The 14,951-nt window shown below is 31.4% G+C and overlaps 2 protein-coding genes across 3 annotated transcripts; one reads left to right on the forward strand and one right to left on the reverse strand.

Annotated features, from left to right (window-relative positions):
- Positions 1-62: 62 nt before the first annotated feature.
- On the forward strand, positions 63-11,179 carry LOC109542814 (PWWP domain-containing protein 2A). Of its 2 annotated transcripts, XM_019912203.2 has the most exons (14): positions 63-448; positions 1,605-1,737; positions 2,518-2,614; positions 2,727-2,814; positions 2,884-2,999; positions 3,877-4,090; positions 4,381-4,544; positions 4,947-5,105; positions 5,229-5,339; positions 6,887-6,916; positions 7,164-7,243; positions 7,992-8,217; positions 8,274-8,461; positions 9,490-11,179. In XM_019912203.2, the coding sequence occupies exons 1-14, from the start codon at positions 303-305 to the stop codon at positions 9,673-9,675; spliced, it is 1,938 nt and encodes a 645-aa protein (XP_019767762.2). In that variant the 5' UTR covers positions 63-302; the 3' UTR covers positions 9,676-11,179. The 2 variants fall into 2 exon arrangements, with proteins under 2 accessions (XP_019767762.2, XP_019767763.2); XM_019912204.2 differs by lacking the exon at positions 6,887-6,916.
- On the reverse strand, positions 11,170-14,940 carry LOC109542818 (geranylgeranyl transferase type-1 subunit beta). Its single transcript, XM_019912218.2, has 7 exons — positions 14,534-14,940; positions 13,914-14,035; positions 13,686-13,853; positions 13,471-13,634; positions 13,155-13,314; positions 11,502-11,659; positions 11,170-11,446 (listed from the first exon to the last, which is right to left on the reverse strand). The coding sequence occupies exons 1-7, from the start codon at positions 14,641-14,643 to the stop codon at positions 11,294-11,296; spliced, it is 1,035 nt and encodes a 344-aa protein (XP_019767777.1). The 5' UTR covers positions 14,644-14,940; the 3' UTR covers positions 11,170-11,293.
- Positions 14,941-14,951: the final 11 nt, after the last annotated feature.

Raw genomic sequence — 14,951 nt, forward strand, 5'->3', positions numbered from 1 at the left:
TTATAAGTCATACCAACTCAAATATGTTCGTAAAATTAAAGGGCAATCTCAATAATACCAACAGAACAGTCTATAATGTTGCGATCTGCCGAATCTGCCAAACTTTTGAAGTTTGGAGGTTAATTTTCTCGGATTTTTAATGACTTTTTCTGAAAACGAGTGAAATTTGTGTATTTTGTTATAATACCAACTGTATTCAATGCCGCTTTGTGAAGGAGGTGTCCCAAACTTGAGGGTTCGACTACAACAATAAATTATTTCTGCAAACCACAAAAGATCATTTTAAAGATAGTTTAACAAATATGGCGGATCTGGATGGGAATATAACTTTGTTGAAAAAAAGTAATATATCTGTATATGTAGACGAAGCTCTACCAGATATTCTGGTTGTTACTTATGAGTTGGGCTTGAAGATATTTAAGGGCGTACTTTTGGACACCACCAAGAGGTAAGGCTTTTCCTTATATACCTATTTTAACACTTCCACCCCTCAACTCTATCAAGTGTTTATTAGCTACAGATTCCAGGCAATTTGCGTGTCAATACACATGCAAATATCCTATATGCAGGATTGAATATTTAATCGAAATATTTGAATTTTTGCAAATCAAACAATTTAGAATCAGTGCTCATATATCAATTCGATCACTCAGTGTTTTATGTGACGAATTGCTTTCATGATAAGAATTTTACTCTTTACAACTGTGTCAGGCCTGAAAAGCTGTTCTATGGGGGTTCGCTCATTCGATAACAATTCAATTTAACAATAATTGATATTGCTGCACGCGTCTTTGTGATGGAGTACTGAACATCGGTTATCCAAATATTTCTTGTCAAAACCCAAAGCCCCTTTAACGAAAGTTATGATTTGGTAGAGAAATTTAATAATTTTTAATAATTTAGCAGATGTTTCAAAAGAACATTGGGAATTTAAAATATGTTTTTTAATTTACCAACCACGAGTAATTCTTAGCATTTTTATGCATTAAAAATAGATCCTTCTTTGCGTTCAAAAACACCGAAATGGTCTTAGACAAAAAATATAGAAAACCGATAAAGGCATTTACTTATAGTGATCAAAGTAAGCCAGAAAAACGTCTTTAGTAGTTAATTAATGAACTTCTATCTTTTGACGAAAGAGATACCTACCATAATCAAAATTCTGAAGAAAGTGTAAGTCTCGCATTGATTTAGTTGCAACCTCGAAAATCAAAGACGGTAACTGAAATGGCTTGAGAAGCTTGCAAGATTTTCTGCATATTTGGAGCCCCGAGTATTTTTGATACTAGCGGAATAAAGGTTTAAAAATAAAAAGCATATTTTCCACAATCTGGTATAAAAATAATGTCTATATACTTATTTAAAAGTAACAACTACAGTAAATACTACTTATACTCTACTACTTATTTAACAGTAAATGCTGTCCATTTATAGTGAATAACTCTGTACATACACTGTTAAAAAACCGACAGTATTTGAATTAGGTACATGTGGATATCCGAATGGATTCTGTAATCCGGAAGTTTTGATCAACTGTCGAGTTTTGTCTGTTCGAATTATCGATTCTCAATATTTTCATTCTACGAAATCTTTGTTGGTTTCAGAAATTTGCCTTGTGGTATTCCCAACTTGAACCCTGCATTTAATGTACCGAAAAATCCAGATGATGATCCATTGTATGCAGTTAACCAACGGTTTGCGTACTTGGATCCAAATGCCCAAAAGAAGAAAGTGCAGGTTGGTTTTATTACCTATTTTCACAAAATATTGATTGTTATATTGCTATATTACATAATGGTAAATTAAGATAATATACAGCGTGATTTATTTTTAATTTGATTATCTTGAGCAACAGGACAAGCATTAAAATACTTGGGTCTCACAAACATGGGTTATATCCGTTCTTCAAAAATTTTGTTACAAACATGTAGAAAATTCCAAACCATATTAGAAGGTAAAGACTCATTGGTTATGCAAGAAGTACAATTTAAGGTCCTGCTTTTGAATCAGTCACTGTATATTTTAATTATTTTGTTCTGATATCGTAAACACTTGTGCTTGCAGAAGTAGGGATCAATTTTTCTACAAGTTACCTGAATTCAGGGTGAATTAATTAAAGCATCGCTTCCTTTATTAACTATATTAAATTAAAAAAAATATGTTAAAATAATTAATTCAATATTTATTTACGTTATTAAATAGCCGATAAAATCAAAAATAATATATTTGATATATATTGTCAAGAAAATTTGCCTGTTTTGTTGTTTTTACTATCAGGAGCGTTTGAATTGTAAGACGAGAATTTGTGTGACGATTTTATTCTTCCACCGTGTACAATTTTTTTGTATTAAAAAACTGAAAAGCAAATATCAGTATTATTACTTTACTTTATCTTTAGGGTTCAATTAGATATTCGGTATGTTTTTTGGAGAACAGCTTGCTTAATGTAATATTAACAGAATAATATAATTCAAAGAGGTATATTAAGAAAACGTTAATGTAAAACTCTTTGTGCAGGTACCAAATAAATATAAGAATAGCAAAATGACTGTGAGACTGAGGCCCAGGCAGGTACTTTGTTCAAAGTGTAAGGGAATTTGCAATGAAAACTCAGGTAAATTCTCAAAACTAACGAAATTTCGTAGATTTAACATTGCTTATTATTGGTTTTATTATCAGAACATGCTTATTACACTCATTGTTATATGTATTTGGTAATTCTGTAGAAAACGTATCCAGGAAGAGAAAGTCTTCTGAGAGTGTAACCAATGCAACACCAGTTGCGAGGAGGGCAACAAATGCTCCAGTCACAAGGTAAAATGCGGCAATTTACCTTATTTTAACATGTATTTGAATTATTTTTTATGCATTATTATTGTTCAGGTCAGTAAGAACTTATTTAAGTGCAAAGAGGAAACTCAGAGGTTATAGTCAAGAAGGACCAGAAGACGCCAAAAAATGTAGCAAAAAGGCAGAGAAAACTGAAGAAAAAGAAGTTGGTAAGGATTATCCTAAACGCATGTGAACAGGCTAAACAACATCAAAACTTATCATCTTTTTAAAAGGCAAAAATGTTGGGGCGAAATACCCAACAAAAATGTTCTGAAGAAAGTTGGAGTTATTTTTATTTGGATTCGCTTTCGTTTAATTTTAAACATACTTAGGAGTTGAGTACTTCTAAATTAACGTCGTTTATTTTTTCATTTACTGATGTTAATAAATATAAATTTAAATAAAAAATTAAAAAAATTGAAACTGAAATATCCCATGTATGGTACATTTTACTTTAAAAAATATATTATTATAGAATATGTTTTGTTTTACGGTTAAATAAAAGCAATCCCAGAACGCAAATATTATTCACTAAACATGTTTTAAAAAAGTTCTAAAAATAATGTTATAATAATTACAAAATGTATTGTATGTTTTAATTGTTCACATTTGTAAAGAAAAAATTGGCAACCCACAGCTTTTCGCAGAACATGGAAACATTGTGTGTTATTTTCAAACTTATTTAGAAGAAATGACCATTCTTTGTTTAACGCCCTATTTTCGATAAAAAAATTAATTAGGGGTGCGTTTTATGAATTTATTTGAATAAATTATTATTTAATTTTATCCAAATAAACTTGAAACTAAATTAACTGAACACTAAATTTATAGTTCAAAATGCTCTACATTGGTATTTCCATTTGCTTCATGAAATAAATTTAATCTTTTTTAATTAATTTTCAACATTGTATTGAAACGAAGAATTTGGTCGATTTACCCTACTAACATTTTAGATCATAGAATTTACTGTAAAACTTTATACGTAATTTTCTTTATATATCCTTTTATTTGTTATATATTTATTATAACCTGCTGTGTATGTAGTGGAAAATCCGACATGGGTGGATCCCGATACGATACCTTCCGCTAAGAAACCTCTGTCCAATATTGAGAATGAACCTCAAGATGACCCGTTGTTTATAAAGCATTCCGACGAACATTCCGAACAATTCCAAGAGACCAGTCCTGTTCTTGGAGAACAACCCGTCTTTCAACAGCCTACTCAAACGCAAGTTTTAAGGGCTGCACGAAGGACAAGGTGAGTATAGTGCCGGTTAGGTAACATTGTAATTTCAAATAAGGAATTAATGGCATTTTCTTGTACGTTGTTTAATATGTCAGCCTGATGAGAAAATTAATCCATACCATGAAGTGTAAAATATTTTTGTATAAACGAATTTGGGATCTAGGTTATTGTTTATCGCCTCCAAAGACATGAAAATGTAGGATCATTATGTCTCTTACTTTTTTTGTTAATATAGTAGGAAAGTAGCAATCGAATTGAAGTCAAAAATGAAGATGTTAGTATATTTATGTTTATTTGAACAGAAAGAAAAAAAGCAACAGCGCAACAGATGAGGAAAGTTCGACCGAACAACCAACGAATGCGAGTGGTCCAATAGCTGGAAATGTTACCCCAAATACAAGAACTATTAAAATATCGTATGGGCCCCAAGGAGAAGGGACTGTTCTCAAAATACCAGCACAAATAGGTTATTTGATTTAATTTTTTTTTGTTATTATATTTAAAGTTTAAATAGATTGTTTGTTTCTACCTCAGCACTGGATGGATTGTTTTTATGAAAACACCAATATCATCAAAATTGTGTGAAGCCTAATATAGATGTGTAGCAGTTGTAATAGAACTAATTGTATTTAGTGTGTGTAAATGTAATGAGATCTAAATGTCGGTTATTTACTTACAGCATATTTCTGACAATTTTTTTTTAAAACGTGCCCAAACATGCAAATTTAAATACGTTGCCACAATGTTTACACACTGTTTTAGTGCTATTATAATATAATTGCGTAGTTTAGTTATAATGTAGGTATTAGACCGTGATTAACGTTGTCACGAGGCTCTCAAAGACTAATGTTCCCAATTTCCGCACCAGACAATGTCACTGACGATGATTTGGAGGAAAATATCAATATTCCACCACAGGCGATTTCAGTAAAGTTGATGAACACCAAAGCAGCTAGAAAGGCTATGAAAAGGGCGAAAAAGGAAGCTAGAAGGAAAGTGTTACTTGGTGGCAGTCCTTTATATTTAGGTGAGACTTTGCCAACAAGCGTGGTCAAACAAACAAAAAAAAAGTGGTTTTAATGTCTGGTGTATTACATTTTTTGGAATTTTTACCCTTCGTTAATTAATCGAAAATGTTTATTTATTGTAGGTGGTGCTTCTCCTAGATACTTACCAAGTCCAGGCGCCTCACCTAGATATACGTTAGGAGGATCGAGTCCAAGGTATACAGTTGGTGCAGCCTCACCTAGGCAAGGTCTGAGTAAGTGACCACTTTTGAGACAATAATGAGAATAACAATTCATCAGTGATAATACATTTATTTGATGTTTTTTGCCCGATTTTTTTTTGATAACGTTTATTTCTGCCTTCGCTATACAATGAGTCCTCACATTTTTATTATTTTTCAGATGTCTTCTCAAAGAATAATTTCTGAAAAGCCCCACTTTTCACTTAATTCACACTAATTTTTTAATTATTTCTTCGAAATGCTCTTTAGTTTTTGAACAAATTTAATTTACTGAGGCCAAACTATTGCGGCATAGTATCGGACTAACATAAATTTAACATGCAGTATAGAAAAAAACGTAAAAAATTGGTTTTGCAATACCAATTAGTAACATACAAGCGCACGTTATTTCATTAATAGTATTTCAGGCGCACAAATAAGTTTTCTTGCACCAGGAAAATTGAAAAGAAAACGATGAGGAATTTGATTAACATTTATCATTTAATTTTATGTTTGTATTGTGTAAAGCAAAGCGTAAATATCTAAACATAAATATTAAATATTGTAACGGAGATCATATGCGGGTATTTTATTTCAAAAAGAAATCTAAGGCTAATACTTTTTTTTTTAAATACTGGATATGCATTAATTCCGCGTTTGATTTTTAGTGCAGGTTGTTTTATTTTCACCTGATTTATATCAGCAATAGATATATGTATTGTTTATTTGCGGATTTTTGAAGACGTTTTTGATTTACGGTCATTCTTGCGAATTTACAATATAATGATTTTTGAATGAATTCTTGTTCTATAGTAAAACTTCTTAAATTTTACTTTAGTTGTTAGTTAGTTACTTCAAGTCAAAATAATTTATCAGAGAGTTCATATTCTTTCTTGCATTTAAAAATTAATTAAGTTAATATAGTTATTATTAGTCAGATTTTGCAAATAAACCCTTTAAAAGATAAAACGCATAATAAAACAAGGCTGCGCTTGTAGGTTCATATCACACCTATTTTTTTATATGTCTCAAAAATTTTTATGCGAACAGAGATACAGTACAAAAGAGTTTTATAAAAAGTGCTCATATTTCATATAGTTTGAGTAGAAATAGAAAAAAGTGCTCTTATTTCATCAACTTCATTTCTCTTACAACGTGAGTCTAAGTATGCTAGGTAATAATTCTTGATTAATTTTTGATAGAAAATTCGTTCTTTATTGTCAAAGAAGAGCACTTTTTTATGAATCTGTAATAAAGGACATGATTAAATTCTGTCTTTTTAAACAAGACAATATTTTTTCGTCGAAATAACGAAGAAAGGTTTTAAAACATGAATCCGCTTCTACTGTAACATACTAAAATAATCATAAGTGCATAAAAACTGGAAATTCACGACGATTGATTCAATGTCTTCCTTTCTTGTAACGTGTATGTATAATTTTGCTGCTTGTGGAAGATTGTCTTTATTCAAAGTTAAAATGCAATATCTCGCATTCTAACATCAATTTAAGTCAATTTCTCCAGTACTTCTTTTGGTTTCACACCATCATGAGTTAAATAAACGTTTATTATTTGTCTAGCGAAATATCCAGAGCTGAGGATACACATAGGTGCGAAGTAGATCAAGGAAAGCATTGGATTTTAATTTTGTCTTAAAAATTGAGGAATTTGAAATAATCTGAAACTATATTTTGAGTTTGCTAAGCAATAATTTAATTATTTTATGTCAATAAACCTGTACATTTTGTTCACTATTTAATCATAGAAATCGTAATATAAAATGTCTAAAGCATGTACCTAAATTAGTCAGGTATTGGCCAGGTAACAAAAGGCATGTTATGTCATTTAATTTTACAGTTCCCAGAAGAAGAAAGCATAAGATGAAACACAAGAAGAAACACAAAGAAGATAAAGACCGGAAACATAAAGAAAGTGAGGTATGTTAAATTATTTTTGAGTTATGTGGTATTGAAATCGTTATTTTAAGTTTTAAAAATATAGATATGAGAGTAATTCAGTAAATATGGAAGTATATTGAAATATATTTGAGCACAATTGAATGAGCACGAATAATTCAAATAGTCCTAAAATTACGAATGTTTGAATATTCTACAGCGTGTACCGATCCAAGTATTCCAAGAGCAACTAGTCAAATTTAAATGTTTTTTTTGTTATTTAAAGTTAACATACATAACTTAATATTTTTCGAAATTTGAATTTTTTATTCAATACTATTACTATGCACTTTATTGTGTCCGGTTTTTCAGTTCCGCAATTACAAAAAAATATTGCGTTTGGTCTTGTCGGATAGATATAGATATAGTAGTATTGATGATGATTCGTGGTGTTATACGAAATATACGATCAAAAAGATATCATATCTTTATCTTATAAAGAAAATTGTTTTGGACAGCTTTTGACGAACTTGAATTTTGAATAATGGAGTTATTTGGAATTTTTATCACTTAATGAAACATGCAACTGTGCAAGCCTCTAATAATTTTTTTATGATTTCATTTAGGCGTTTTTTTGAAATATTAATATTAGAAAAATGGTGTTTAAATTAACTCAGCTCCAAAAAGTATTGGTTTAAAAGTCCTATTTGAGTTTTTTATTTTTTTTTAGATGAAATAAATTAAAACGTTTTAGAACGCGATATTTAACGATTAGTTTTATTTTTCGCAGGTTAGCAGTTCCACGCAAGACGATACAAAGGAACAATGCATCACTCAGAAACTATCAATCAACCTAAAGCGTCTAAAAAACACTTACACATCATGTTCAGCACAAGAGGAAACTACTTCGAGTTCAGATGAACATAGTGAACTTGTACCTGATTTTCCTCCACCAAATCCTCCACTGATGATGAGAATCAACGCCCAAACGTTGTCCAGTGCGTTGGGTTGCGATGGTATTTTGATACCCGATTAATCAACGCTTGAAATTTCGTAAATTTGAAATTTCCAGGCGTGCGTCTTCTCGTTGGAGACGTAGTTTGGGGAAAGATACATGGTTTTCCATGGTGGCCAGGAAAGATCTTAACTATTACCAATTGTAATTCTCAAGGGCCTCAAGCCCACGTTACATGGTATGGATCATCAACTTCAAGTCTTATGCAGTGTGATCAGTTGAGTCATTTCCTGGATAACTTTAAGGTAAGATCTATAGAATAATCATTAATCAACCGTAAATAAATTACTAGTTGCAATACTTCAGGCGAACTTAGCTAGATTCAAATTATTTCTCAGTCACGGCGCACATTAATAACGTGAATAATTGTCTTTGTTACACGGGGTGTTTCAGGGGGAGATGTATATGTATACTTTAATTTGGTATTCTGCAGTAATTCAAACGTGGTCTGAAAGTTCCTCAAAGTAGTTCTGGAAATACTTCTTCTAGAGTATGTATACAGGACTCTTAAAGTCAACATAGAAGCTTATATTTTATGTCTTTCACCAACAGTTACTAGTATTTTCATTAATTTTAAGATGGAAAATTGGCATTAAATTCAATGTAACATCAGCCTGACGATGGTGGCAATTAAATCGGCAGGAAATTGGGCGCCATTACGTTTTGAACTCGGTCTTTTGATGGCTTAAATCTCGGACTAAATCTGACAATATTAGAATAAACATCTGTTAATTTAAAAAAAATATTAACAAAACATTAGATCTGACTGTTAACCTAATAACAGTCAACGATACTACATAGAGTTTTCAAAAGTTTGCTTCACAAATACCACACGGTTTTCCGTATTTGAAAAATAAGCGAACAAATTAGCTGTTTAATTCTTCCACAAGCGCGCACTTTTCAAATTCGCACATGCACAATTTTAGTAAAATAATAAAGGGTATAGAAAATCCGTAGATTGAGCTCAAAACGTATTTTGAAATGAAGTGGCCTGCATTTTTTTATACCTGTTTAATTACAAAGAATTACATTTTTTCTGGCAAAAAATGTCTGGTATCCTCAGCCAAACTTTGTTAGAATACCAACAAATATTTTTGAGCTAAAACATTATTCTAAATCAATTTTTACCGCTCTGTATATCCAAAACGAAGCTTTTGCAGTTCTATGCGTGTAAGAGATGCTTAAATTTTAAACATTGAAATAGCTACATTTCCTCCTTAAATGCTTTGAGTAAAAACGAATTCAGTGTAATTGAATTTTATGTACTGGCTAGGTGCGATATAACAAAAAGAAGAAAGGTCCTTACAAAGAAGCGATTAAACAGGCAACAACTGAAGCGCGTGAAAATGCAGACAACAGGGTTAGACAACCTTTGGGCAATTCTCCCTCACATAATATCATCCCTCAAGTAGTACCACCTGCTTTGGCATCACCTAGGGAAATAGATGTTGCTTCATAAGGTGTATGCAACTTTCATCTTCGTCTTTTACTGCTTGGTTTTCGACCATATTCGTAGTGTTTGTTTTAATAAACGCTTTATTCCTGAATTTTATGCCATGAATTCGGTGTTTTCTAAGTACACAGAATCGTTAGTGGTGCGATGATAAATGATCACACTGGGTTATTTATTTATATTTTGGCACCCACCACCAACAAAAAACATCATGGTTTTTCCGGAAAAAAATTAATTAGCTGTTAACCATACCGCTATGCTTTATCTAATCATAACAAAAAGGTTTTATTCTGTTTTCATTTAAAAACCAAGTAAATGCATGAGGTCCAGGAGGCAGCCCCTGGAAAGTGTGTGTATACAACGTTGATTGGGGTTGAAATATATATAAAAAGTTCACATGAGTGTCAAAAAAATGTTATATCTGCACATATGCATCTAACTTTAGAAAGTCATATGAACATTATTCGAAGTAAATCTGTTATTAATTGGTAATTAAACTTTGTTATTTTCAATTTTTTACATAAATGTACAAATAAATCTACAGGGTATTATCAATTTTGGAAAAAATGTAACTTTTATATTGATTTCAAGATGTATGTTGCCATGTTCTGCAGTTTACACAGTTTTTCATCTGACAATCAAAAACTTCACTGGACAATAATTATACCTCGTTGAGTTGTTAACACAAATCGAAAAATCCCATTAACACTGCCTAATTTATCCTGAATAGTGAGAATAGCTGCGCGTGTTGTGTACTTAGAAAACGACCCTGCAGTATAACATTATCCGTTATTTTCAACTATGTTTAGAATAATTGCAATTTTCTCTTATTTCACTACATAGGATTGTGTAGTGTCTGGATTGTCAGATGAAACACGTGCAAATCTCAACGTATTTTTGCGCTTACTTTAGTCAATAGCCCAAGTGTACTCTTTTAATATGGTGTACAATGAATTGTGTAATATAGTGTCTATATTTGGATTACGTGTTTAGGTATATACAGTGGGAGCATTTAAAAGCGAGGCAGAATTAATATTCACATACGTAATTTTGATTCACAAGCAAATTGATGCGGAATATCTGCCATATTTTTAAATAATCGATCAATTCGAATTTTTTTCAAAAAAATTCCGTAATATCAAAATATACAATTCATCTCGCTCTACAATCCGAAAAAATTGCGATATATTGTCAAAATCTGACAATAAATAGATTTTATAAAAGTGTCCCGCTTTTAAGTAAGTCACACTGTAGTTCAAATTAACTACTTTTGTATTTTAACATGATTTTTAAGGAAACAAATGCGCAGTTTTCAACAATCAAATAACTGGTTTTTATTAATCGATATATTGGCTAAACTACCGAAATCAAAATTCAGCTCGTCGTGTGTTAAATATATAATACTATTAAGTGTTAAGCAACTGTATGTTTCCCAAAATTGTGTTGTATACAATAATGTATCTGTGATTTTATCCTCTTGGTATAAGTAAATAAACCCAATTATTTGCTAGTAATGTATTTAATTTCCACAGTACAGACACCCAAAAACAAGTATATATTTCAAATAAAAATAAATTATTTGTATAAAATTTTAAAAATATTTAGAATATTTACTTGAATCGATTCACTCCCATTGAAGGTGTAATTTTTTAATACGACTATGAATCCGACTTGTGCAGTTTAATGCTGGAAACATTTCGTTTAAATCACCGTAATTCATTAAACTTAATCCGGCTAAGCCAAAATACGTGTGCATTGGATCTGATGCCGAATTTACCTGGAACATAAAACAGTTATGGGTTTAACACTCACCAGAAATGTTCTTTACTTACCCATTTTGAAAAACCACCATATTTGTCTTGTGTCATTAAAACAAAGTTAGGATTATCGTCTGATTCTATAAACTGATATGCATTCAGAAGTTTCAGAGCTCCTCCAGTCCAAAACGAGTAGCAAGTGTCTGTCGGTTTATTTGGTCTACCATTGAAACCTAAGGAAAAAGTCCAAAACACTTTTCAATCTGATTATTTTATAATAGGAATTGGTGTGTACACAGTGGATGAAATCAAAGAATCTGTGTATTCATTACACACTTCAATACAAAAAAAAATTCTTTGATTATTTTATACTGGAATGCAAGAGGTAGTGAATGATTTTCCCTAATTTATTAAAGCACGGGAATATGATCCATTGCATAACATGTAGTTTTAAACTGATCTATAATTGATTTTTTTTTAATGATACTAATAACAAAGTATATAATTTGCACGGAGCAGTACTAGTAAGGTAAAAAAAACGAGTATTTTGTTTATGGATTTTCCAAATATCCTTATTCAAACCATCATCAGGAAAACGAGTGGCTTCCAATTAAACGTGCAGTTTTGCTTAAAATAAGCGAAGATAGCACCACAAACAAAACAATAAATTAATATGCCAAAACACCTAATCAATTTGGGTACCGAATGTAAAAAAAAAACAACCATAAACTTGCGAATTAAATTTCGTTCCTACAAAACAAAAAATCTGTAAATATTGTTAAACAAGTGCTTCGGTCCCGAGTTACAAGGTGGCCAAGTTTTCAACACGATGGCCTTTTTTCAGTGTAATTTTTTTTTTAGTTTATGCTTCATTGTTTGCACAGAAAATTATTGGTTAATTTTCAAAGGATGTGTAAGATCATTTTTCAAAGAAGCAATTCAATTGATTTTTCGGGAAAGTTTGTGCACAATATTTAAACCAATATCAAAGAAAATACAAACTGTTAACAATCTATAGAATTGTACATACTTTCCTGACTGTGTTTCAATTCCAAATCAAAATTAATTCCTGGGTTTCAGTCATTTATTGTCTCTATTTATCAATTGAAATACGTTTCGGTGTATTTTTCCATCATCAGTTTTTATGTGTAGCGTTGTTGCTACTTTAAGCCTTGGCATACATTTTTACAAGTATATATTTTTACAGGCATATAAAAATGTATGCCAAGGCTTAAAGTAGCAACAACGCTACACACAAAAACTGACGATGGTGGAAAAATACACCGAAACGTATTTTAATTGATAAATAGAGACAAGAAATGAGTGAAACACAGGAATTAATTCTGATTTGGAATTCTATAGAATGGGAGTAAAACGTTTATAGACCTATTTTTATCGTAGCTTTTGATTTTGTTTTACGTCCATCAATTATAATTCAGGATTTGGAAGAATAAAGTTGACAATTAATCCTTTAGGTAGTATACAGTTGATAGTCAACAGTTTCACAACGTTTAAAATGTTAATTCTTTTTATTCAAAAAATATTCAAGTACATAAGATAAGATTTTTTCTATAAGAAAATTGAGGCAATTTCCTGTTCTTATTTCACCTACTTGTTTTGCTTCTCGCTTTCTTATTTAAGGTTTAACATAAATCCTACTAACGAGCCTTTATTCTCTTTTTCCAATTTCAAGACAATTGAATTTCCAGAACACTGTGATTATCTTACCTATTTCCAATCTTGACAAAAGCCATCTTCTTAAGTTCTTAAATTGTTCTTGTGATAATATGTGAAGATTATTGCTTAGTGCTAAGGCAGCGATGGCGCAAAATGTTGATCCACAGTGACTTTCTAAATCTGGTCCTTGACCTATTCCTCCATCATATGACTACATAGAAAGAGACTACATATAATAATTCTGAGTATAAAAAACGAGTTTTCTACAAACTCTAACAACTAGCCTGATTTTTGACAATTAATCGATAAATGAGTGCCTGATCCCATACATAGTTGTACTTGCACTACCAATACCTTTTTCACTTACTATGCTTTTCAATATAAAGTCAAGCATTTTTTCAATATCAATTCCGCTCCAGTTATTCAAAATGTATGATATCGCAGCAGCGCAAAATACAAATCGCATATCACTTTCTGCACCGTCTATGGCCCCTTTGTATGAACCGTCATCCAATTGTAAAGCCCTTAAACCTAACGGTCTCCTGTTAGTTGAATATTTGAAGCAGATGTTCATTTACAAACTTTTTATAATTTCCTTCGTGTTGACCCTCTTTAGGTCATCGCCTAATATTAATAAAGATAACAAGCAGGAGTAAGTTGTTGCTATATGACCCCATTGGTAAGCTTGGTGCTTTCCTCTATACTCCCGGGTGTTTATGGTGGTGGAACCCTGAAATCCACTGACTGGCTCTGAAACCACCATCACATAGAAATGAAACTGTTGAGCTTGGATGCAACTAGCTAACCTACCATCATCCTCCACTTGTAAGCTATATAACCAATCTATCATTTGGTTTTTACGTTCTTCGGGTATATCATCTATGTCACCTAGTATATCTAATCCAGACACACAAAAATACAAAACAATTGATCTGCAAAAGTAAGGTGAATCAGACTTAATTATCAGACAGCGTACTATGTAAATTATATGATGTACAATTATTATTAGCATCTTTGATTATTCTATGCTAGGAAAACCCAAATATTACTCTGCTCTAAATGGTTTTGATTCGTACTTTGAGGATAATTTTAACCAGAGCAAAGGAACAACTGTTGTCTAAAAATGAAATAAACTTCACTAACTTTAACAGAAACGAAGTTAGAGGGTTAAACCCGAACTACAGTTGGGCGGTGTCATTGTGCTGCACCACAGGCACAGGATAATATAAATACAGCAGCTGCACCAGTTACCGCATAAAACTACAGAAGACTTCAACTTTGTATCAACGATTCTTCGTTGATTTACCATTACCGTGTGCAAAACCGCAAAATTGCGGTTTAAATAAGACAAATAAGAATAAGAGCATCAAGTAAACTGAACAAATTTAGCATATATAAGTAGTTCCAGGTAAAGTAAATAGTCCACTTACCTATTTGAGTCCATGTTTGCTAAAAAAGAAGGCATGCGACCATTTAGGAATCTATTGAGGTATTTTTTATGCAATTCTTTCTGAAATGATAGTTTTAGTAAAGTAGCCATCTCTTTACCACTTATACCATTCAATTATCGGCTGCGATAATATATCTGATGTCTGATGTGTTACTTGGAAATATTTATTACACTGTAACAGGGCGTAGGTACTTGCATAAAACTGCACATAGGAAATGGTTACGAGACTATTTACATTAACGTTTAACAGCCTTTAATGTGCGTTTAGTTTGTTGGAAACCATCTCATTTCTCATATAAAGCAACAATTTTGACTAAAATAAATAAAATAAATAACGAAGACATCATATAAAATGTCTTAGATAATAACCTAAGAATCGAAATATTTATGGTTTGATC

The sequence above is a fragment of the Dendroctonus ponderosae genome, unplaced genomic scaffold, assembly GCF_020466585.1.
Source record: "Dendroctonus ponderosae isolate FM_Combo_2020 unplaced genomic scaffold, Dpon_F_20191213v2 Dpon_F_20191213_7, whole genome shotgun sequence".
In the NCBI taxonomy this organism is placed as follows: Eukaryota; Metazoa; Arthropoda; class Insecta; order Coleoptera; family Curculionidae; genus Dendroctonus; species Dendroctonus ponderosae.